Genomic DNA, 26,736 nt, shown 5'->3' on the forward strand with positions numbered 1-26,736 from the left:
CCTCATTCCAGAATTTCTAGATTGTTTAAAACTATTTTCCATGTGTAGATGGAGTGAGCAAGAGGTTGGAGAGAGATCCCAGAGGTTCTTTTACAAATGGTACATTTCATCATATTTCTATTGAACTAGCTTTTTCTTCTCAAGGAGAACCTAGCTCTGCTTCCTCCCTGTGCAGATCACAGGGGAGCAAGAGCACACGCATTCGAGGTGGCGCCATTTTACACCAAGACCAGCTCACAAAATGGTCGTTGCAGCTCCTTAACCCTTTAAATGCCAGGGACACCTTCAACCACGGATCAGGAAGTACCACCGACTGAGTGGTTGGCAGACATCTCCAATGATGTGTAACAAAACATCGGCCGATACGCCTTGAGGATATCTGAATCCCACCAGAAGGCTTCATTGGTTGCTACGGACAGTGTTCACACCAGGGTACACGGTCTGAACCACAGACTGTCAGTGGCGGAGGCGCAGCAGCAGCAGCAGCAGCAAAGTCCCGGTGACGTGCCTGCGCTCGTTCGGGAGGAGTCGTGTTACCGCCCAGTCCGAGAAGTGGAGGAAGCTACTGAGCGGGGGGCGGGCTCTCCAAGACTATACGAGCGTTGTCATTGGCTCCGAACAGATTGTTGTGTAACACGCGAAAACCGTGCAAATTGTTGCAATTGCGCAAACAAGGACAATGGAGGTGGACCGTTACTTAGCGCCACCATCCGGGACACTGGGTGAAATTTAACTCACTTCGTGGAAAGGGAACGTGACCTGTTTGGTTGAGCCAACCGTGTGACAGTCCTAAGGAAGGAGAAAGGTAACCTGACGGCGTTTTTCTAGACCCAGTCGTTTCAAAGCCGGATGATTTGTGATTACGAACACTTTGTTCTTTGTTGGTTTCTTAAGCGTCAACATGTGGCTGATAAATCACCATATCTGACGGCGATCGAAGCACACAAGACGACCGTGGGCGCCTGTTCTGGTAAGGTCCCCCTTCAATGAGTGAGCTGCAGGGACGCCTTTATCTGTTAATGCTAGCAGTTAGCATCTTGCTAAAGCGCAGGGAACTAGCATCTGCGCGAGGCGGTGCATAAGCTAGCCCTATTAATGCACACGATTTGAGTCACAAGCATCGCCGCTTCAGTCCTGATATGTCACAATATAAACCACATTCCATGTCCTTAACATGTCTTTACTCATCTTAAGAGGATGATTGTTGACAAGTACAGCTCTATCATGCCCGGACATAGACAAAGCCTGTGGGATGGAACACAACGTGGTTTGAAATCAGTCTCTTAACTATTTAATACGTAGACTAGTTCTAAACAATAAATGACTTGTATTAGCTGTGATACACAGCTTTTAAGCTTTAGTGGAATAGCGTGTGTTTGATGTGTTTGTGCAGGCGTGTGTTTCTCTTTGAATATATTATTATTTTTGATAGATGATGTTTACATATCTGACTGGCAGATACCATTGACGTGTTTGCACACACCCAGTTGATAATACAATTAACGATTTACTCATTTAAAGTTGGGCAACCCTGGAGAGTTATACAAGAAGCAAGAGAAAGTATGATTTTACAGGACATTATTGAAACAATTGCGTACCTGCTTCTGATTATAAATTTTACCTTTTTTTTTTTTAATTTGAAACGGTTGACAACATTGTTATTAAATTACATTTGATCTAAACCTATTATAAAAACATGACCGCATTACAGCAGTCAGTGACATTGTTATTGATATTCAAAATGTAATTTGTTTCATTGCTGTAAGTATAAATGAGCATTTAATTAACTGCATTATTGTTACACAACTGTAATTTACCATTTGGCTGAAGGTAGGTAAATTTGTGTATATCATATATACATGTGTGCAAGTGATCGATAACCTATTCCCAAAAAGATTCTGAAACCTCATTTTTATTTATTTATTTTAATGCATACTTTATGCAAGTTTATGGCCAACACACAAAATCAGTTGGACAGCTGATACATTTTGTGTGTAGTTTAAAGAGAAATAGATTAAAAAAAAAAAAACTAAATGTAATTTTAAAAAAAATGTGTGATTTGCTGCTGCCACTTAGTTTGAGTGAATAAATAGTTTTATGTGTTTCAAAATATTTCACTTCAGGAGCATGTATGCTTCTTGGGGAAAATATCAGCGTAGAGCCCCTGATAAACTGTAAATTTCTAGTGCAACACTGGTTCTCAACTTGTGGGTTGTGACCCAAAATGGGTCGCACACCAATTTTCAGTGGGCTGCAGGCAGAAAATTAGATTTTTTTTTGGTGAGTTGGAAACCCTACTTGTGTGAGCACTGGAGAGACATTTACTGTCTGTGTGTGATCAACATCAGCTATCATACAGAGAAAATGCATATGTAAACGATGTAAAGCAGTGACTACAAACCAGGAGTACATACTTGTATTTATTAATAAATGGTTAACAAACTACTTAACTAGTCTATCAATCATGTTTGTTTGTTTTTTTTGAGCTGTAGACATGTCTTTTTTCTGTTATTGGCCAAATGTCAGGACATCAATAAATGGATTATTAGATCAAGTTATTTGCCTCTATTACCAATCATTTTTTAATTAAAAAGAAATCTTTCCCTGACATTTTACAATCTTTTTAAATAAAGCCTGAGAGCTCATAATAATCTTTCAATAAACATTAATTTTTTTTACATTTAAACTAAAATAACAATAAAACAGTAATAAATGGATTTATTTTTTAGTTGGTGTGGACACAGGAGAAAGTGGCGTAATCCTGCTGACACATTTAAATTGAGGTAATTACATTTATAAATTAAGTACTAGGCTTTACACCATCAACAAAACAAGTTTTGATTTTATTTGATCTAACTTAACAAAATCAACCCCTATATATCTCCTGGAATTAAAGTTCCAGCTGCATGTTTGTTAAAAATAATAATAAGTTGTAGTTAGAAAGGAGACTAAATTGTTAAAATTCACATTAATAGCTGCACCATTTTTAAATACATTAACAAAGAATTCTCTTCATATTCAACCTGAAGGAAAATGTAAAATAATGCCATTTTTTCAAGCAATGCAACAACCTTTATAGTTTTTTAATAGCTATTTATTGCACTTTGTTTAAAATCAATTTTCAAAAATATAAATCAAGAGCCTGCTCTAGGAGGAAAAACTCCATTCTTGATTAAAATACTTCTGTAAACAACAAGGTAGCATAACATATTGAATGCCAATAAATAATTAATCAACTCGGAGATTGATAAAGTGCAAACTTAAGACTTTTGTTAAACTTTGTTTTAAAAGATAAACAGTGCCACTTGCATCCCTGAATACATGAGCAAGCATCACGTGTTGGTTGATGTGCAGAATATGAGGTCTGTGCTTGATGTTTAGAACTTTTATGTAACAACTCCTCCCTGTTTCGACTGGACCATATGTCTGTCGCTGCAGTAAAAAAATGACACACTGCTGATTTTCTCTCCAGTACTGTTGCTGTGCGATGTGCAAAGCGACCGCGTCAGTGATCGCTTTCCATCGTGCCCCTTTCTTATACGTAGTAGCTTGGGCCAATTGTTTTACCACTGTCGGCTTGTTTTTAGCGGGTGTTTGTTGTTGCAGCAGTCTTGTTCTCTTCTTAATGTGCGGCGTTTCTCTCTCTCTCGGCTGGATGCCACTGTTTTAGATGTTGGAGTAAGTTCATTGTGCTGCTGCCTTTTTTTGCGACAGGCTTTAGTCAAACCTTGCAGCGTGCACTCACTTGTTGCACGTCTGTCACTACAAACCCAAACCAATTCCAGATAACTGATGACACTATTTCCTTTTTTGCTTTTCTCTGTCTCGCTCTCGTTAGCGGTAACTGTGTTTTTGCTGTGTGTGCATTCTTGATGTTTCGAACTTCTATGTAACAACTTCTCCATGGTTCGACTGGACATTGCTGATTTTTCTCCAGTACTGTTGTTGTGCGATGTGCAAAGCGACCGCGTCAGTGATCGCATTCCATCGTGCCCCTTTCTTATCATACAGTAGTAACCAATTCCAGACAACTGTTGACACTATTCCCTTTTTCGCTGTTTTCTGTCTTGCTCTCGTTAGCAATAGCTGTGTTTTTGCTGTGTGTGCATTAGAGAGAAACAAGAGGGAGGGGGGAGCTTTGGAAGCTGGCAGGGACAAAATGTGCACCATAGCAAGAGAAGAAATAATTTGAATTTTTTAATCTTCCGCAAAAAAAAAACTCGAATGGGGGTGGTTCTATGTACGTCTCCATCTGGTACACCAAATGAAGCCATTATTGGGCTGGGTTTAACTGTCGACTGGAAAATGCTTGAAAACGCATCAAAAATGCCGTTCCAACAAGAGTTTAGCTCTGTGCATTCATAAAACATGTGTCCAGTCGTACGATCAGGATTTTTAGGCCGATCAGTGGGTTTAAAAACAACTATCCGATCATTTAAGTAGCAATGGGTACCGAATTCGGGTTTTATTAAGCGACCGACCGAGTTCCTGTAGACTGATGCTTGTGTTTTTGCTTCATTCTTGCTGTGATTGCTCGCGTATGCCCCCAAAAACTCTGCTAAAGTGACTTCCCAACACATTCCTGTTGTGTTCACAGACTAAAGGTTGTCGCAAAAATATGGCGAATGTATATTTTGGGGTTCATACAGAGAGTTCTGAACCAGGACGGCATTTAATGTATTGCAGAGTGAGGTAATATCACAGGGAATACAGTGTAGACATTAAAGTAAAAATAACTCTATGCCATGTCTTTATCTGGTTATAAATTGATTGTCTCCAGCAGCTTTAACTTAAAATTATTGAGTAATTTGACCTAACAATCAATGTTAGGTGACATTAATGCTGTTCTCATACATCTTTATATGACATATAAATAATTAAAAAAGGAGAAGTCAGAATAATCCATGACACCACAACTTATATCTACTTTTTAATTGTGTGTGTTATTTTTGACATACATTTTTGTTAAATTATGAGTTTTTTTTTTTTTATTATTCATTTTGTTTCTTCACAGGAGTTAAAAAGTAATATTTATCATTTTAAGAAATGATAAATATATCTCAAAAAAAGGAATTTGAAAATAAAACGGATTTTATAGGGCCCTAGTTTAGAATTATACCCACTAAACATATGAGCAATCACAGGAAAGAAAAACACAAAGTGTACCAAAACCCCGTAACAGTAGGGCATTGGTTCCGATGTAAAAAGTAGTAATAATCTGATCAAGTAAGAACAAACATTTTGATGCTGCACACGACATGTTGCACATGTTGGTGCCGCTGCTCGCCTTGATCATCTGGGTCCTCAATAATAACCATTGCGCAGATTGCGTCATTTATAGAAATTAACTTGCAGTGAAAATGTGTACACCGGTACACTGACCTTGGCACATGAATGTTTTAGAGAAGTGGGTAAATTGGTATTGAAGTGTTGAATGCATGTATGTGAAGTAGAGCTGGGTATTATGGGCAATTCCCTAAATCAATTTTATTGAGGTTAAGGTTTTGAATCAATTAATTACGGTTCTATTTTGATACATTATTTATCTTTCAAATTTTATTTGGATGTTAATAACATGGTTCCAAACTTCTGACTTAAGTTGGGGCGGCTCATCCAGCCGAGCTTCTTGCCATGTTTTCAATGAATTGAATGCACTCTCACAGTGAGCAGGCGCAGTAGTTGACTTTGCTAACACCAGACAATAGTGTGACTGCTGGGGTTTGGGTTAAAAAAAAAAAGATTTCAGCACCTATCAATCGATTTTGTAAAATTTCAATGAAATAAATGAAATTGCTTTTTTCTCTCAGCTCTAATGTGAACCGTAAAATGTGCTACAATCACATTTCTCATGAAGGTGACAGGAGATGTGTGCCCTGGCCCCGTACTCTTGACATTAGACTCTCCTTTGAACCTTCAGATCAGGCGCTTTTTCCTCACCATTACACTCTGTGGTACTAATGTTGATTACAACAGTGACGACAGTTGGAAATAAGATACTTTTCCTTTATTAGTGCTGCCACTACGACAACCAAATAAATGATGTGCTTTTTTGGCCTCCGTCACTCACAAACAACTCTTCCTTGTTCTGAAATGGGGATGCACCAATTCAGCTTTTCCGGTCCCGATAACTATTTCAATACCTGAGCTTTGTGTATCGACCGATACTTAATTTAATATTTATTTAACCTATAAATAGTAAATAGTAAAAACTATTTCACCCGCGATGTCAGAGACTGCTGAAGAGTCTCAAACTTTTGAAGCTGGTGCAGGGATCACTGAGGCAGGCAGCAAGGCCAGGTAACTGAAGTCTATTGACTGCCCAGTACAGAAATTGATTGTCTGTGGCAGGAATCATTGCCTCTGTCAGATAATACTGCACCGGAAAAACAACTGTGGAGCTTCTGCTTGCTGCACCCAAGTCTTCCTGCTCCTCCAGAATATCATGAAGCTCTTTCATAAAGCTGCGCTTGGTCCTGGAGGTAGTCCTACTGCTTCTACACGTGAGGACTTTACTGTTGGCTCTGAATCCTTTGATTGTTCCATTGTTACTCCTCCGTGCTGTCTCAAGTTCCAGTATAAGGGCATCTCTTGCTCGTTTTGCTCCTCCAGCACTCTTAAATAGGGTTGGGCATTGTTTGGATTTTAACGATTCTGATTCTCATTTTTGATTCCTGTTCTAAACTATTCTGATTTTTTGAGTCGTACAGGTCACAGTTTTCACAGGAGATTGTTTCATTTGAAAAAGCCCTAACTCTGGCCATTTTTATTAATTCACTTAGTTGATAGTTTAATTTGGTTGCTGTACTGTAACTAGGGTATTCAATTACAAAGGTTCCCCACTTTAACTGTAAAACTTAAACTTGCTGAAATAACAGTACAAGCAAGTTGGCAGCAGCAGAGCTGCAGCCCAGGTAGATGCATATGTCAATCAACAGTTCTTGTTGAGGAAGATTATCATGTCTGCCTTTTCAGGCGTTAACCCAGCCCGTTCTGCACAGATTGTGTTCCCTGCAGTAGAGAACACACATTCAATACGCATTGAGGAGGCCTGGGCACATACATATGAGAAGGCCAGACATGACAATAAAGGATAAGTTTGCTTCTGGGTCCAGAACCAGGCAGCAGGGTCAGACAATGTGATGGTTGGTGGCATTTTCCGGTACGTCTTTTTCACGTTCCTATTTGGAACCGGTTCTCGGTGCCCAACCCTAAGTGTTTTTCCCTGAACACCAGAGATATTTGAGGCACAAACAGACACACTGACAGACAGACAGATTCCTTGCTTTTATAGAGAGATGAGGCCCCTGGTCATTAGAACTCATTTTTACCAAAATGATTACTTTTCAGCTAAAGTTTTAAGATGGAGATTAGAGTACTTGGTACTGGTAATCTCCACATTAATCTTCATTATTATATTGTTGAATTTGATATTGTATAAATTATGTGCATTTGATCTAATAATAGTTTATTTTTATGTTGTATTGTTTTAAGTTAATTGTTCTTAATTTGGCTTTGGTTTTTTGCAAGTTTTTTTTAGGTTTTTAAATACCGGTTAAAGTGCTGTTTAAGCACTGGAACTGTTTAAAAGGCACAGAGGAGTAACTGGTATGGAAGAAACCCAGCAGTCAGATACCCATCCCAACTGATGACACAAAAAACTTACAGTTGCAAATTTGCTGTGAACAGAGTTTGTATCCATTGCCATATGAAATGGTTGTTGCTTCGAGAGCAGTTGAGCTTGCACTGGATTTTTCTGTTGGATAAAAATGTGGAGGAAGTCTGGACCTCATCACCATGGAGTAACTTTCTGCATTTTATTCTGCTGGTTGATTAAAAACGAGCATTACCGAGGCTTCCAGCTTCAACCATAAGCGGGAGCTTGTTTTTGTGTGGGCCTCTGAGCAAAGAAGCTGCATCAATTTGTGTGCTCAGATTATCAACATCAGGTTGGCCTCATTCGGCCCTACCTGGCCCTGACAACAGGTCGGTCTAAGAAATTGTCTTAAGAAATTGTCTTAAGAAGTTGTCCTGAAAGTACCCAGTAGTACTATCAATAGAAATGTACCATTGGTTTTGGTCATGGCTCTGGCAATTAGAAGTAGAAAGATTATCCCATTGCCTGCCCTAGAATATTCTAGTATCTGTTTTTCTATCCTATATTCCCAAATCAAGGTGTGATTGACACATTAGCACCCGTGCATGTACAATAAAATGTGCTGGATTGCTGGTGTACATATTGAACATAATTAGGACCTTCTTGTCTGTTGTTTTTCTCTTTAATTTAGATTTATGCTCAAGCTCCACACCTACCTACAGAAGAACTGTTTTTATGCTGCCACAGTGATAACAATTCTTTTGTCTTTTTTACAGGGTGCTTTCCTTTCTGGGGCTCCAAGCCCCAGGAGATCTTCACATCTCCTCTCCTCATCTTCACATCTCCTGACGAGGCTTGTCACTCTGAGTGCGAAAAGCATCTTATTCTGGTAATTGTTTTTCTAACTTGCAATATGAGTGTGTGGCTGTCACTTAATATTCTGACAGGACCAATCCTAGACAAATAAACTTTCTGTGAATTTAGTGCTTTAACTAATTGATATTACCACAAATAATGCCCTGTAGATTACTTCAATACTTTTTTTTTTGACACATTTTCTAAAACGGGTAAGGTATTTACAGAAGTAATTTTTGGCATATCTTTTTATCACTCCATTAATCAAAGTACAGTCAAGCTTCCAAGCTTATTATGTTTTTATCCTGTTTTATTTTATAATTTCAGTTCACTTACTTTTATCTGCAATTTTGCTCATCATTTCAGCAGCCGATTGTTACAATGTTGCACGGATTTTTACCATTCTTCATCTGAAGAATTATCATTTGGCCAAATTTTGTAAAGACCATCTCCTCTTTTCCGAGACAGGGGCAATCTTTCTCTTTGTTTGGTGGTGTGAACACACAAACTAAGTCTAGAGCGGATCAAACAAGCGAATTCTTGAGCGATTGTTTCTGCCTGTCTCGGATTGCTTTCAATTGAAGTCTAGACGATTAGGTGCGCTGTGAACCCAATGCACTACCGAGAGAACTCTCTACTCCAGTATCTCCCCCCTCAAGCATTTAGCTCATGTAACTTTACCAGAGGCTGGTTGGTGCGGATCAGATGTTGCGCTCTGAACGCATACCGATCCAAACCAAGGTGTTAAAATCATCAGCTGTCCTCTGCCTTTTCGGACGGAGTCCGGGACTAAACCGATGTAATAGCACCCTTAGAGTCTGAGGCCATCGTCTGTTACCAAGCTGCTGCTTTGAAGCTCCGCTTTCTCTCTGTCCATCACTTCTTCTTACAAGAGCTTCTCTTTCAGCCTTAGAGTCTGGAGCCACGATCACTTCTGAATCAATTTAATATATTACCAGTATTTGCTTTTTATTTAATAGTGATGCACCGAAGATTCGGCCAAAAATGTCCCACAAGTACAATTGTGCTTCTCAGCCCTAACACTTGTATCACCATGTGATGTCACCTGCCGGAAACTCCTCCTGACAATCCTCTCTCCTCCTTCTATGGACATAATACACGCCTCCTAGAATGTGAGCTCCTTTCTCTCAAACTATCTTACAGCTAAAACAAACACTGCAATTTAATATAGACTATATATTATACTTTGTTGCCATATATGTAAATGCAAACTGTAATACTGGATGCTCAAACTGCACAACTTTTACTGCTGCTTGTGCCTGTGATCGTTTTGGGAGTCACTGCTTGGAACCACGGCCACATTGTTTACACCCATCAGCTGTTAGCACTCTGTGCTAATGCTATGCCAGCCTGAGCCTATGCATCAAGACCCGACATCCCTCGTGAACTGAGTAGGAAACGGCAGGGATGTGGCGCGCAACGGGGCAAAGCGCCAAGACGTCCGTCATCATGTGGAATGTTAGATCTATCTCCAATAAAATGGATGACCTAGCGGTGCTAACTCGGCATGAGAAGCTCAATGCGCCGGACACGGTTGTGGACAGCTTCCAACTTTCATGCGGTGACGAGACGATGGAGTAGTAAGCGGAAAGGAGGGGGTCTGGCTGTGTTTGTAAATGATAGATGGTGTAATCCGGGGCACATCACTATCAAGATGCAGTTTTGTAGTGAGGATATTGATGTGTGCGTCTGTTACGACTTGTTACGACCCGAGTGCTCAAAAAGGGCACCCGGACAGCAACAGACGGTCAAACAGCAGCAAAGACAGTTCAGTGTTTAACAGAGTTTTATTCGTCGTTACAACAGGACGATCAGTTCCCAGGTGGGGAAGGTGAGGACTGGGAGGTTAGTGTCAAAGAAATGAAAACAACAAAACAAACCAGGCTCTAGCAAACTCTTGCACTCCAATATGAAAAAGAACAAACTAAAATCCTGACTAACTAACTAAAGAAGAGGCCAAAACATACATGGGGTGGCCCCAACCACTTACCTAGTGTTTCTAGACACAAAATTCCTAGGTGTGTAAAATGTAAGAGGTACCTCGTCTTACCTAACCCTACACCTTACCACCACACTGAGAACCAAACAAAAGGTAAGGCCACCATGCGAAACAGCTCTCTCCTGACTGCTCATCAAAACTTCCTCTGAAGACTGTCCTGAAGACCTTCTTTCAGTGTGCTGATTGAGCCCTTATGTACTGCAGGGCTCTAACGAGGCCAGGTGAGCACAGCTGCAGCCAGCTGATTAGCCTGCTAAAAAAAACAGAGGAGGATCACAACAGTGTCAAGTTCACTTGCACGTAACACCCCCACCCTTTTAAGCTCACACACAGTTTGACAAAGCTAAATTTTTCAAAAACAGATCTCAAAGTGCCCTTGACAGAGCATCCGCAATTACATTGTCCAAACCCTTTTTATGACAGATCTCCAAGTTGTACTCCTGTATGATCAACGACCATCTCATAAGCCGCTGGTTGTGGTTTTGCATCCTGGAAAGAAAGACTAAAGGGTTATGGTCTGTATAAACTTTAATCGGCTGTGGACTGGACCCGAGGTAGGCCTCAAAATGTTGTAAAGCCAACAATAAGGCTAAAGCTTCTTTTTCAATGGTCGCATAGTTCAATTGATTTCTCAAGAGCTTCCTTGAGAAGTAACCCACTGGATGGTCTATTCCTTGGCTATCTGACTGAAGAAGAACCGCTCCCACACAGAGCGCACTGGCATCAACTTCTAATGTAAAAGGAGCATTAAAATTTGGAGCAGACAGAACAGGACCACAAGACAAAATGCCCTTGAGGCTCTCAAAAGAGTGCTGACACTCACTGGTCCAAACGTAAGGCGTTGACGGACTAGTCAACGACGTGAGTGGGGCAGCCACGGAAGAAAAGTTTTTTACCAAACGATGAGCCTTCTCAAGCCGAGTCTTGAGTTTTGCTACGTATTCAGGGAGGTTCATTTTATTTTTTCCTGGAAAGACTAGATGCTCTTTGAACATCTTCAATGGGCCTCTAATGTCCCGCCCAAACACAAGTTCTGCTGGGCTAAATCCTATAGACTCCTGGACTGCCTCCCGTGCAGCGAAGAGAACAAATGGAACGCTCTCATCCCAGTCCCTCTCAGAATCCTGACAATGCTTCCGCAACATTGACTTTAAGGTCTGGTGGAACCGCTCGAGTGCCCCTTGGCTCTGTGGGTGATATGCACTTGAGGTTATATGTTTGCTACCCAGAGTTTGCAAGACCTGTTCAAAAACCCTGGATGTGAAGTTCGTGCCCTGATCCGTTTGAACTATCTTGGGTAAACCAAACACAGAAAAGAACTTCAACAAAGCCTTGGACACTACAGGAGCTGTGATCTTTCTTAACGGGATAGCCTCTGCAAACCTAGTAAAAGCACACATTATGGTAAGCATAAACTGATTTCCCATTTTTGACCTTGGCAATGGTCCCACACAATCCAAAATTACCTTCTCAAACGGCTCATCAACCACTGGTATAGGGCATAGAGGGGCAGGTGGAATAACCTGATTTGGCTTTCCTGCAACTTGACAGACATGACATGTTTGACAGTAACGTACAACATCAGCCTTAAGCCCTGGCCAGAAGAAATGCCCAAGGACTCTGTTATACGTTTTTGTAATGCCCATGTGTCCTGACCAAATGTGATCATGAGTGAGAGACAGTACCTGAGAACGATAGACGGTAGAAACTACAAAATGATACACAGCACTCCAGTCTCCATCTTCAGAGATGTCACTGGCCCGCCGACGCATGAGCAACCCATCGTCGAGGAAGTAAGCCATTTTCCTTTTCTGAGCCTCCTGCAAACTGACTACAGAGGATAAACATTTCTTTAGGGAAAGATCAAGTTGTTGGGCCTTAATGAATTTTCCTCTGGTTGTTGGCAACACTACATCATCTGGCACAAGAGAACTTCTATTGGTCGGGGTACTTATGTTCTGACACTCTGCTCGAGACGCATCTGAAACGAAAAAAGTGTCAGACAGATCTACACCAAATTTGTCCGCCTGAGCTCTTGTGACTGCACAAGCAGGATAAAGATAATCCCGTTCAACACAAGACTCGCTAATGACAGGATCATCTACTACCACTGGCGCAGGGTAAACTTTGCCCCCTGCAATATCACTGCCAAGCAGAAAATCAACACCTTGTACCGGTAGAGCAGGAAGTACAGCCACTTCAAACCACCCGCTAAGCAGGGCACATGAAAGGTGTACCCTGTGCAACGGCGCACTCACATCAGTCATCCCCACTCCCCGAAGCACTACATTAGCCTTACAATAGGTGTTATTTGATACAGGTAAAACATCCTCCCTTAAAATGGACAACGAAGCCCCTGAATCCCTTAACATTATGACTGGGTTCTGACTTGCTGGTTCTTCAGAGAAAGACACCAATCCTTTTGAAAGGAACGGTTCGAAACACGGGTCTAGCGTAACACCGCACGCTGGCGATTGTTTAGGGGCCGATTTAACATTTTTCACCAAACTAACGTCTCGTTCCTGTGAGATTGTTTTTGGCTGTCTTTGTAATGCCAAACAGTCAGCTATGACGTGACCTTTCCTGTGGCAATAGAAGCACTCCCGTTCTTCCTGAGGTGGTACTAGCCGTCTAGGTCTAGCCTGGTTTGTGCCAGAAGTGGGTTGACACAGAGTTACAAATTTTTCTGAACGTGAGGTAGGGATAAAGACTGGCTCATGAGTGAGCACAAACTCATCTGCAAAGACTGCTGCATCAGCTAAGGTAGCTACTTTTTGCTCATTTAAAAACATCACCAGCCTCTCAGGCAAAGTGCGTTTAAATTCCTCTAGGAGCATCAACTCACGTAGAGACCTAAAGTCCGTGCTGCTAGTCGATGAACACCACCTATCGAAAAGCACAGCTTTCTCACGGGCATATTCAACAAATGTTTGCCCAGTTTATCTGTGACATCTGAACTTTTGTCGGTATGCTTCTGGAACTAGCTCATAGGCATGTAGAATTGCCTCTTTCAGCACATCATATCTGAGGCTGTTTTCTAAAGACAAGGAAGACACCACTTCCTGTGCCTTCCCAACCAACTTGCATTGGAGAAGGATTGGCCACATGTCCACCGGCCAATTTAAAGCAGTCGCAACTCGCTCAAACGCACTGAAATATGAGTCAACCTCCGTCTCTCTGAACATTGGCACCAACGGAATATGTTTTGTGACATCAAAGACTTGATCTGGTTTCAGACTGGCAGGCAGAGACTGAGTAGAAGTAAACATCAAGGCCTCCACCTCTAATTGTTTCAACTTCACCTCCTTCTCCGCCTCAATTTCCAGCTTACGCACCTGGAGTCTCAACTCATATTCAGCTTTGCGGAGGTTTTCCCTCTCATGAGCGTCTAACTGCAGCCGAGCCAGTCGTACCTTCAGTTTGGCACTGGATATCGGCGACGACGGTGTAAATGGCTCAAACCGAGGCAGGGTCGCTGGCGGGTCCATTGCCTCTGTTGGACTAGCAGTAGGCGTGATCGCTGCCGGGGCCACTCCATCCTCCAAATCTGTAACAGACACTGCACCAGTCTCAGGCTGGACAACAGTGATAGGAAGCTGAATCAGTTTCAACATCACAAGTTTTTCCAACACCAATTCCTTTATTTCTCTTTTTAAGCTTCCCCGAGGTATTTCAACCCCATACTGTGCAGCAAGTTCAAATTTTCTTTCCGACACTTTTCGAGCTGCCCCAACGAGGGATTAGAAACAAAACTATGCACACTAAAACTAATTTTCTCAGCAATATTTGATCGTCGTGCCCAGGACAGTTGTATAATATCCCAGACAAGCCCCCACTTGTTACGACTTGTTACGACCCGAGTGCTCAAAAAGAGCACCCGGACAGCAACAGACGGTCAAACAGCAGCAAAGACAGTTCAGTGTTTAACAGAGTTTTATTCGTCGTTACAACAGGACGAACAGTTCCCAGGTGGGGAAGGTGAGGACTGGGAGGTTAGTGCCAAAGAAATGAAAACAACAAAACAAACCAGGCCCTAGCAAACTCTTGCACTCCAATATGAAAAAGAACACACTAAAATCGTGACTATCTAACTAAAGAAGAGGCCAAAACATACATGGGGTGGCCCCAACCACTTACCTAGTGTTTCTAGACACAAAATTCCTAGGTGTGTAAAATGTAAGAGGTACCTCGTCTTACCTAACCCTACACCTTACCACCACACTGAGAACCAAACAAAAGGTAAGGCCACCATGCAAAACAGCTCTCTCCCGACTGCTCATCAAAACTTCCTCTGAAGAATGTCCTGAAGACCTTCTTTCAGTGTGCTGATCGAGCCCTTATGTACTGCAGGGCTCTAACGAGGCCAGGTGAGCACAGCTGCAGCCAGCTGATTAGCCTGCTAAAAAAAACAGAGGAGGATCACAACAGTGTCAAGTTCACTTGCACGTAACGGCGTCCCTCTTGAGGAAGAGGGTGTTCAGCCGCTGAGAGGATAAGACATTGTTTGTCTTACTCAAAATCACAATAGCAGCTTAAATAGTCATATGTTTTAATGTAATGTGCAGTTTTTTGGCTGAAAACAATAACAAAAGTGTATGCATTGAAAAAAAAAAAAAAAATTGATCAGCTGTTGTATGTGGCTAGCGTCTACAGACACGCCTTTTCATGAATAAGCATAAGTAGGCTGCGAATCAGCCTGTTTTGAGAATTGCTCTGAAATTGGCTTTTCAGAGAGCTAAAACTCCAGAAAATAAGCGATGTTGTTGGGGTTCTTAGAACAAATGGATATGGTGAAAAACAGCATTTTACTGGACCATTAAATTATATAGCTTATGGGTTATAGATTCAAAAATATATTGTTCTCTTTAAAAGTGCTGGTGCTGAACTTCAAAACATCATACAAATACCAAAACTAGTAGCAGCAATACGGAGTAAAACTCCAATATTTGAACAAACTGAAATACTGTCAATAACGTTATATGAGCTGCATGGGTTAAGTGAAAAATAATTTCAACTTAATCCTTCAACCATTTAGTGAAAGTTATTTTTGATGAACACAAGTTTCTCTGCAAATTCAGCAGATGAGCAGTTTCTCTTCTCATCCATAATAGTTGAGGTAGCGCTGAAAAGTTTCTCACTGTCCATGCTTTTACATGAAGCACTGATATATTTAGCTGCCAGTAAGCGGGTCTGTGTAGCATGCGCCTTCCGGTACTGTCTCGAGGACTGACTGACCATGGGATGGTTTGTTCTTAGAAGTAGTTCTGCACCTCAGCAACTGCAGAGGATGCGGTGGCAGATCTGGTCATCTTCTTTTAAGATCTCATCAAAGATGATCCCAATGCTGCTGCTTTTTTGGCTTTTATGTGACAACTTTCTTCCTCCTGTGTGTCATTTCTGACCTTAATCTTCTTCACTGTTTTGCTGAAAGCATCTTTGGCATCTTTCTTCTTCTTCTTCTTAGATAATAATTGATGTACATCATTAACCAAAGAAAAGTAATATTACGTTAATATTATCATCATTTCAAATAATTATGCAGTGCTTTCAGCATTTTCTCATAAAAAGTATTCCCAAACTGCGGACATATTGCCATTGCATGTTACGTCTGATTTACAGCAAATGTAAGGTGCACCGCTGTCGTAAAGACGCAATGCGGACCCATGAAACTGCATCGGCCTGATTTGGTGACCACATCCAATCCACTTCTTAAAAACCCCTATATCGGGGAATGTTAATTATTTCTTTGTAATATCACAATCACAAATTTAATGCATTTTTTTTTCACTCAGATCATATAGACTATTTTAAAGTTATTTACCAATAAAACAAACCAATTCACCTACTTTGTCATCACCCTAAATGAAAACGGAGCGACAGAGTTGGTTACAGAAGAGAAATACTGTACATGCACTGTTTCCTCAAACGTCGCTCAGTGCTTCCAACACTCAGAACTGATGGAGTTTAACAGAAGACAGACAGACATCTGCACTGAGCCTCCAACAGGCAGCCGTTAACACAGAGAAAGCAGCACAGCTGTGTGTCCGTGCACTTGGAGAGAGGGGTGGGAGTGTTAGCGGAGCATACTTCTGCGCTGATTGAGCTTTGATTCTTCGGTGTGTCTGTATTACTAACATGTGCCTGACTAGCAAATGGTGTGATTTGGCAGAGAAAAAAGATTTGGATGTGCTGTGTATTGGCACACAGACATATGGTACAGACACGGCACCACGAGGGATAAAATGTGCACTACAGATGCTTCTATGATCGCTGTGATGTGGCAGATTGTCGTCATGTTTTATTCCTTCTGGATCTAATATAGTCAGATCACACACCCTTAGACCATAAGTTCTTTTTCTTTTTTTGATTAGTTACAATTGTTTTTTGTTCATACAGGTTCCTGATCGATTGGAAACCAGTTGTTCTTTCTCTCTGAAGTAAAGGTAAGATCTATATCTTATAATGCATTTTTAAAATCATTTAAACAATTTTATGATGGGGGAGGGGACATCTTAACATCAGTTTTCTCTCAGATTTTTCTATTTTCTTTTTTTTCACAATCCTTGCAGACAATGGCTCATGGGTGGGATCCGTATTACCATAACCTCCCTCCTCTACCATCGGACACAGAGATGCTGAGAAGATTGCCGGATTCGAGTGGAACACTTTCCCAGCATACGGAGAACTATATTGGACAGCAAAATATCTCTAGTACAGTAACCTATCCTGATCCCCCTGTACCAACATCCAATGTCCATGTCAACTCTTCCTCAAATCCTGATATTGCAAAACCAAATTCACTATATGGTTATCAGGAATACTTTAATGATACTCACTGGCATGGAAATGAAGAACAAATCGATAAACTGTGCTTGCAAAAATGTGAAACTAGTGACGTTTCAGAATTAACAGATGGGTTAAAGATATCCAAAACATGTTTACCAGCTTGTACTGAACATTTTCAGGAGGAAAAGCAAGATTGTGAAAGGCAAGCCGCATCTATTATTGAAAACTACACAGATGTCAAAAGTTACTCAGAGTATATCAGTGAGTCGGATCCGTCCTATTATGTCGGAAGTAATGTGAATCCACGGCTTGGAAGTGAACGTCCGGTAGAACCAGGCTCATCAAAGTGGTTAACCCCCATCGGAGAAAAAAAATGTCAGGATTTGAGACAGAATATAGCACAAACTAATGTGACCCTGCTATCAGATGGGAAATCAACAATGAACCTAGTTCCAAGCACTGAAAAGAACACAGAAAATTATTTTTCAGCATCTGACTTTTCATCTTTTGCCTCTTCCTCGACAATAACAGAAAATAATAATCTACAAAATGAAAATGAATACAGTTATCAACAAGGTCTAAAGGTGAATGAGGAGGGAATGGTTGCACCAGAGGCATACTCCTTCTCCCCTATTAGTGAAGGTGAAAGCTCACAGGAGAAGCAAATTGAGCAGGGCGCAGCTTTCCTTGAGGAAGTTGTATCATCCTCCCCAAATGTATTCAAATATGAGAACTTGAAGCATAATTGGGATAATACTGCCTCAAAAGAACCACAGTCAGAATGCATTCAGAAAGGAGAACATTCGTTTGCCCTTAAAAATAAGGAATTGGAATGCTCAAACTTTCAAGAAGATGGCAACAGATGTTGGAATGAAAGGAAGAAAGAGGAAAATAATTCTACAAATGGTAAAGACACAAATTCAGGAGACAAAGAAAACACCATTGGATGGAAATCCCCAATTCTGAATAGTGCCACCTGTCAAAGTGAAAACTTTGAAGTCAAGTGTGTGGAAGACAAATTTATAAAGGATTCCTCTAAAACTTCTGATCAACCATATCATACTCATCAAAAAGGCTTGAAACTTAAGGATGCTGAGAGTGATGTTGCACAAGGCTGTTCCAACTCCCCCATTGGTGACTGGGAAAACTCACAGAGCAAGCTCATTGAGCTGGACAGAATCCTCTCCAAGGAAATTGGTGCACATGACGTGAATCATAACCTTCCGCAAAAAGAAACTGATTCATGTTTAATTCCAAAAGATAAAGGATTAGAATGCTCAAATGTTAAAGAACATCATGACAGATTTTGGAGTGAGAAGGAACATGAAGAAAATAATCCCGCAAAACCGGATGAAGTAGAGGAAAAATCAGAAAACCAAACTTCTACCACAAGCAATTCCACAATCCTCAATTCTTCCACTTGTCAAAGCAAGAACTTTGAAGTCAAATGTTTGGAGGAAGAATTTTCTAGTCCACTGTCTGTTGAGGAAGCCAACTCAAGAGAGAAAAATGAGGAAAAACTGAAATTGAGGAGTAAAATTGATTATAATGACCTTGATGAATCAAGCTTGCCTTACTCTGAACACCAGTTAAACAAATGTGTATCTAAGGACGATATTGCCACAAGCCTAGATGACAAACTTAACACACAGACAAGTAGTGTCAGTGATTGCTTTTCAGGATCCCTCTTTGAGACAAACTGCTCAAAAAAATCTCAAGATGATACATTATCAAGTAATACAAAGTGCGCAGATGATGATGATCATTCAGAACAAACTGACAACAGCACTCCTGATGCTACTAACAATTCATGTAAAGATACTGAGGGAAGAGATGAATCTGGTTCTATAGAATCCTGCATGTTGTCACACAACCCAAGCAGCAGTTCAGTTGAAAATGAAAGTCTGACAATACAGGATTTAGGTGCTGCCACTGATTTTGAATCCCTCAGTTCACATAAAGTGTCCAATACAGACAAAATCTTCTGTCAAGAACAAAAGCAAATGGATTCCATGAGGGAAAGCACCACAACCCCTAAAGATGAAAATGTAAAGAATGAGCAAAATTCGCCTGTGAAATCTTTCCTTCTGCAAGACGATTCAGACACAGTTCATTATCCTCACCCAGAAAAGGAAAATACACCTCACACTAAAGAACAAACTGTTTTGAATAAAGAATCATTTTTACCACAAAATCCCTCAAATAATACCAGTGCAGAGTCTTGTTTAGAAGTTGAATCTACAGGAACTGGAGAGAATTTAACAACATATACATCTTCTGATCAACGGCCATTACCTGATAGTCCTTTACAACAATTATCAAGTCCAAGTGAAAAATTTGCTCAAGAATCATTCCATTCAATTCACATTCCAGAGCTTGGAACTTTGTCAAGTGAAAGTCAATCAAAGCAAAGCTCCCCAACCAGAGATATAAGTGAAACAAATGTCATCCCAATTTCCAGTGAAGAAATGTTTGTAGACAAGCATGAGGAGGACCAAAAAATTACTTCAAAAGATCAAGATTCTCAAATACAGTTCTCAGTCCAAATGAAAAAATCAATGCACCCAGTGGTCATTTTGAAAACCACAGAGTCCAGTCAAGTGAGTAATTCTTACCATTGTGCTTATTGTCACTACCCTACCGACAATGTAGATTTTCTCATTGAACACCATCACTCCTGCCATCCGATGAACCATTTTCAGTTTTGCAAAACTTGCCATACCTATCAGCTAAACAAGGAACATTCATGTGGTGTAAAAAAGCAACGACCTATGTCTTTATCTGAGTCAACACAATATGGTAGAAAAATCAAAAATATGCGGACTCAAATCGTCAAAACTCCATTCCAATGTGAGATGTGTGGCCTGTTCTATGCATCTTCTTCTTCCGTGTGGAAACATAAGAAGATTCCTGGTAGATGCAAACGGTCTAATCTTAGAGTTAAAAGTTCTCCTAATTCTAACATGGTACCAGGCAGTCTAAATAGAAATATGCAGCCTTATGTTAAGCTCGTTGACATTTCGAAGACCATCAAACCTGTCAAATGTGGTGAAAGTGTCTCTGACGTAAAAAGCGCCAAAAAGCACTGTCGCATCATACACAAGTCGGATACAGTTTCTTCAACACTGTCCATTAAAAAAATGAGTAATCTAAATGTTCACCAGATACAAAAGGATGTTTTGGGAAAACATAAATGTCTGCTTTGCCCTCGGCTTTTCAAGTACACCTTCACTAGAAATCGACATCTACGTCACTGTGTCAGAGAGAGTATATATGGTGGTAAAATGCGTGTTAATGGTAGATTTCATTGTCCCTTATGTGAGGCTAACTTTGCTACATCTCAATCCAGAACAAGACATATCAAACGGGTCTGCTTAAAGAAAAGTCTTAATCAGCTTGCAAAGTGCAAAATCACCAAAAAGCAACCTGCTGCAGAGAAGAAGCAAAATGACCCTATGCCTCTAACAAAGCATGAAGAACTAAACACCCAGCAACTGCTAGATGAACAGGAAAACTCTGCACAGAAAACTTTATCATCTAATCATCGGGTTCAATGGCACAAGTGCAGTCTTTGTCCAGCAGCTTTTCGTTATGCCTCTGGAAAATCCAGACACATGAAAAAGCATCAATTATTTCACCTCACTGGTAAAGCTTTCAGGTATAGGCATGCCATGTTGTCTTCCGGTTACATTAAAAAGACAAGCAGTAAAAAAACTGAACCAAGTGAAGGTGGTCCAAAATCAACAGAAGCAGCGAGCCAAGTGTTCAACTGTCGGTTTTGTGGAAAAGTTTTCAACTTATTAAAGTATAGGAATGCTCATGAGCTCAATCATCATGGTAAAAGACCATTTAAATGCATGGAATGTGGGAAAGGATTCAAGAATCATCATCATCTGAATTCTCACAAATTAATACACCAACGGAGGATTCAGTGCATGGTCTGCAGAAAGATTGTATCAAGTATTAGTGATCTGATCCAACACAGGAAACGGCATACTAAACGTGGAATGCTGCAATGCCCTGACTGTCCTCTGCAATTCCAGTATCCTGCACATCTTCTCAGACATGTAGAATCACACATCAAAAAAGAAAAAGCATCACAGACAAAGCAAGAATCATCAAAGCCGCACGAGTTCATGGAACCAATGGAAAAAGATAACACTAGTGAGCTGCAGTGTTCCATATGCAAAGACATATTTGAGGATGCTCAAGTGCTAAGAAAACACTGTCTCACGCATATATCTGGATCATCTTTAAACCAGTGTCCATTCTGCAAAAAGAATTTCAACTCTCGCCGATATTTACTGTGTCATATGACTAGGCATACAAGAAAGGAAGCACTGTCATGCACAGACTCTGAAAAGCAGATTTCATGTAAGCCATCCCCAAATTTCCTCAGTAAAAAGCATTTGGCTTCTACCATCTCATCCTCTTCTAAATGTCACTCATGTACATTTTGCCAGCGAAGATTTGCTCGAAAAGACCATCTAAAAAAGCATACTGGTGCTCACAGGAGGAACTCTTTGCACAAATGCTCAAATTGTGGGCAATTCTTTGAAATCAGTGCAATTAGGCAGCATCAAAGTGAATGTAATCAACCAACAAAAGACCATATCACCTTACCACAACCTAAAAAAGTCACTTCACAGGCAAGCCAGGTTATCCAGAAAATGCCGTTACAGGCAGAACCAACTAATTTGCTTCCATTACAATGCTCTTACTGTGCACAGACATTTAGATTTAAATCACTGCTTATGAGGCATCTTGTCACACATACTGGTGTGGAACCCTATGCATGTATGTATTGTGGCAACAGATATGGAAGTCAAACAGCATGCACAAAGCATGAAGCTTTCTGTACTGGTGCTAAAAATGAAGGGCTGCCAAAAGCCCAGAGTGATTCTGAAACGTCCAAACAACCTAGTCTTGGAGATGCTCCTCAGGGCCAAATGGAGAGAAAAAATGAATTGAAGTGTAAATTTTGCACCAAGACTTTTTCCAAACCACGATCATTAAGACGCCACATTCTGACACATAATGAAGTTAAGCCATATCGCTGCAAAGCCTGTGATAGCTGCTTTTCAAGATATGATCATCTAAAAGTACATCAGACTCACTGCAAGGGCAAGAAAAAATGCCTGGAGGTCCGGATTCCCAAAGTCAGTTTAGAAGATATCGGCAAAGGTTGGCAAAAAAAGTTTGGCACTGTCTCCAGTGAAAAGAAGCCATTCAAGTGCACAAACTGCGACTCTGCTTTTTCATATGAAAAAACCTTGAAAAGGCACAAAAAACTTCAGATCTGCGGAAGGACTTTCAATAAAGAACATGCTGCCCCATCACTGGGACTTGATAATTCAACAAAAAATGGGAAAAAACCACTTAAAGTAATGAAAACTCGATTACTAAAGAGGATCCGGCCCCGTCTAACAAACAAGTTTCCCTGCAGTTATTGTTCACGTACTTTTCTAAACCAATGGCAGTTGAATTGTCACACCCGTCTTCACACTGGAGAAAACCCCTTTTCATGTGAGTTTTGTGGTATGAAGTTTCCCCGGAAGGATTACGTGGTGCGTCACAAATCCAAGTGCACCATGATCCCGAACGTTCTTTGTGACAGATGTGGACGACAGTTTCCTCAAAATAAACTTGAAAACCACAAAAAAGTGTGTAAGATGTTACTGGCTACAACGCCCACTGTTGGTGAACTTCCAGAGACAACCAAGGAAAGCAGAATCAAAGGATTTTCTTGTGCATATTGTAATTCAAAATTTTTGCTCTTTTCACAGCTACAGGAGCACTTTGTGAGTGCACACAAAATGGAAACTGTAGAGACATCAGGGTCATCAGCTCCGTTGCAGCATCATTTATCTAGTATAACAGAAGATGAAGCTGCAAATAAAAGACATCAGGAAGGTCTTGGAGAAAGAGCTAATTTAACATGTAATCTAGATTTTGCATTTGATGGTGAAGTCTCCATGCATTGGTGCTCTCGCTGCAAAATTTCATTCCCATCTGAATCCGAGCTAAAGGCTCATCAAGCCCTACACCCAAAAACATTACCTTTCTCATGTAAAAATTGCAGCAAGGGCTTCTGGAAGAAAATACTTCTTAGAAATCACTACAAGAAATGTAGAAATATACCAACTAAAGGAAAAGTTTCTCAAGATCCTGAAGCTGTTGCTGAAAGTGATTCAGTTCTGGTATTCAAAAATGTTTCTGATAGCTCTGGGTCTGGGGTCTTACAGACTAACTTCACCTGTAAAGATGACTTGACTGACCAAATCCCACAGGAATCTGAGGGAAACCAGAAATCAAACGGCTCACAAACAAAGAGGATAACACGATACCAATGTTCAGAATGTGAGAAGAGTTTCACAGATGGATTATTGCTCATTAGTCACTTGGAAGATCATGGAAGACGGGAGCAAACAAGAAAGAGCAATGTCTGCACTCAGTGTGGGCGAGTCTGTTCAAATAAAGTTAGTCTTTTAAAACACTTGAAGAAGCATCACAATGCCAAGCAGTTCTCTTCTAATGAGAGTCCCAAGAATGATCACAAACCTTTGGAACTTGAAACCCATAAGACACCTGAGGACACAACTAGACCTTATAGCTGTAAATTGTGTCCTCAACAGTTTTTGACAAGGACACAGTTCTACAGCCATAATCGCAAAGAGCATGCTGATAATATTTATGCCTGTAAAATGTGCAAAAAATTTTATACGACTAAAAAGTCCCTGCGAAGACATTATAGAGATTCCCATCAAAAAGAGGTAAAGAACACTGATGACATTAAACAGGAAGAACAACAATCTGAAGAAAGCGATGAGAATGTGAAAATTCGCAGCGAGGATAGCGACTCTGACACAGCACCATATTTCCCATGTCACGTGTGTGCCAAAACATTTACCACGTCAGAAAGCCTTGAGGATCATCAGTTGTGTCACTTGGGGAAAAAACCATTTGAGTGTGCTGAATGTGGCAAATGTTTTTTACTGTCATCCCAGCTGCAGCAGCATCAGAGAAAGCATAAATCCGAATTTCAATGTCAAATCTGTGGCAGAGGATTTGTGACTTTCTTTGCTTTGCGCAAACACAAGCATACTCAAGGAAAGCATCGCCCACATCGATGTACTAAGTGTCCCCTTAGTTTCAAATATGTATCTCAGCTTTCGGAACATATGTCCACCCACAAAGAAGATAACTTCCCCTGCGACATATGTGATAGTTCATTTCTCTCCAAGAGTCTCAGAGATGAGCATCGTAAAAATCATGCCAATGCAAGTCACCATACTACACTTACACTTTCAAGGTCTGATGGTAAATGGCATCCCTCAAGTGTTAACAAGCTTTCAGTTAAAACACTGCTTAAATTCCACTGTGGTGTTTGCTGTGAACGTTTCGCAGATCCAGAAGAACTCTCAGAGCATGGATGTTTCAAAACTAACGAAAGACCATATTCCTGCACTGACTGTAATAAGCATTTTTTTCATTCTTCTCACCTGTTAAAACACAAGACCTCACACCTGCCATTGTTGTCCAACACTGAATATGAATGCAATCAATGCAAGGTTAGTTTATCCTCCTCCACAGACTTTATCAATCATTTGAAGAACCATGTGGAAATTGACAACAACATTAAACGTGAAAGTGATGATGAAGATGTAGGAACTTTATCTACGTTTTTATGTCCCGTTTGCCACCAAAATTTTCCCAGCGCTACTGAAGTGATTTCCCATTTTTCAGCTCATTTTAATGGTGAATGTGTGAACAAAAAACAAAAACCAGTGGATGTAAATGAGGGTAAAACAAAGACAAAGACAATAAAATACAGGTGCTCTCTGTGCGGTCTAAGCTTTTCAGCAAATAATGCTCTACAACACCACTGCTCCCATCAACAAGAGGAAACTCTTCATTCCACGGTAGCCCATTCTACTCAAAAGCAAACAGCGGAGGATGAAGTTGATGTCACGGGAGACGACAGTTACAATTGCCTTTCCTGTTCACTGCAGTTTTCCTCCAAAAGTGAGCTCTTAGAGCATCAAAATAAGCAACATTCTGATGAGAAGTTTTTCAAATGTGAGATTTGTGGAAGATCATTTGCTAAGATAAGCTACCTTAAGAAGCACCAGCAAAGACACGGAGAACAGAAGTCAGCAGTAGCGTGTTCAGAAAAGATCATGTTTAATTGTACCCGCTGTAACAGTAGTTTCAGCGCACTGCGAGATCTGACTTTACATATGAGGTTACACGCTGAAAAGGAAGTTGGAGAGTTCCGATGCGACATGTGCTACAAGTCCTTTAGTCAGCTCTCTCATCTCCGCAAACACCAAGAAAGTCATGTTGGAGAAGTTGTATATGAATGCACAGAATGTGACAAAGCCTTTGCGTTTCCTCATCTTTTGGAGGAGCATCAAAAAAGTCATGGTACATCATCCCAGTAAGGGTAAAAACCATAAAGATTACCCACCCACTGATTATATTCTACTTTAGTGATTTGAATTTGATATTTCTTTCAATTTCTGTATCTTATAATTCATACAATGCCCATCTTTCAAGTTGTCACTTATTTGTATTTCTAAACTCAAGAGCTTTGGGCTTTCTATTTCATCCCAAATTGTTGTTTTTTTTAAAATTAGGTTTGTTTAGGTTCTATTTCTAATGTTGGAATTTGTAATATCTAAATAAGGCATTCTTTAATGCGTTTCTTCTCAAAGACTGAGATGTGTATAATGGGAAATAGAAAATAAATCATTTATTTTTTGGTCAATGGCTTTATCAGATGTGATAGTTTTTTCTTTCTTTCACTAATTTAGTTAAATTAGTCAACATTTTTTAATCAATAGCCATTGTATTTTTATATTTTGTCTTTGACGTTAGTGTAAATAACTTTGTAATATTTTTTTTCTGTTTGTCATGGTTGGTTTTTCTAAATGACAAGTGACATGTACATAGAAATATTAAAAACCTACCCATAGTTTCATGATATCTGTTCAGTTTCAAGTAAAGTCAACTATGGAAAAAAATATTACCTGTCCAAGCCTGTTTTTGTGTGTATTTTCATGTTTTTTAAAGTAAAGAAAACAGTGTCTTGTATGCCCTATTTTGGTACGCTAAATCCACTCACATTGCATTTTTATTGAGCTAAATGGAATGTGTGCCCTATGTTGCATGCTTGACAGATGCATTCCTTATTGTGACGTTTTAAGCGTTCATCAGCGTGTAGTGACATTTGCACTAGTTTTTCCAGGTGCAAACTTTTAGTAAGTCTGCCCTGTAGTGTATTGCATAAATAAACTACCTTATTTTCTTTATATATTTCATTGTTTTTTGTATGTTTTTAACATTGATTATGCTGTGACCTTGGGTACCGTGAAAGGTGCTTTAAATAAAATGTATTAGTTTTTTTATTTAATAAGCAAGTTAAATGCCTGTAAAGAAGCAAACCCATAGCTGATGAAAGTTTGCAGTGTATAGTTGG

General features: G+C 40.2%; 1 protein-coding gene across 1 annotated transcript; it reads left to right on the forward strand.

Annotated features, from left to right (window-relative positions):
* The first annotated feature begins 546 nt into the window (after positions 1-546).
* znf1035 (zinc finger protein 1035) lies at positions 547-26,670 on the forward strand. The gene is made up of 5 exons (XM_028470126.1): positions 547-805; positions 895-970; positions 8,371-8,483; positions 16,866-16,912; positions 17,039-26,670. Exon 5 carries the CDS (start codon positions 17,042-17,044, stop codon positions 25,697-25,699), a length of 8,658 nt encoding a protein of 2,885 aa, XP_028325927.1. The 5' UTR covers positions 547-805; positions 895-970; positions 8,371-8,483; positions 16,866-16,912; positions 17,039-17,041; the 3' UTR covers positions 25,700-26,670.
* Positions 26,671-26,736: the final 66 nt, after the last annotated feature.

The sequence above is a fragment of the Gouania willdenowi genome, chromosome 16, assembly GCF_900634775.1.
Source record: "Gouania willdenowi chromosome 16, fGouWil2.1, whole genome shotgun sequence".
Lineage (NCBI taxonomy): Eukaryota > Metazoa > Chordata > Actinopteri > Blenniiformes > Gobiesocidae > Gouania > Gouania willdenowi.

What these genes read in the sequence shown, in the direction of transcription:
- znf1035 (XM_028470126.1), top strand. Translation starts at nt 17,042, where the DNA reads ATGGCTCATGGGTGGGATCCGTATTACCATAACCTCCCTCCTCTACCA.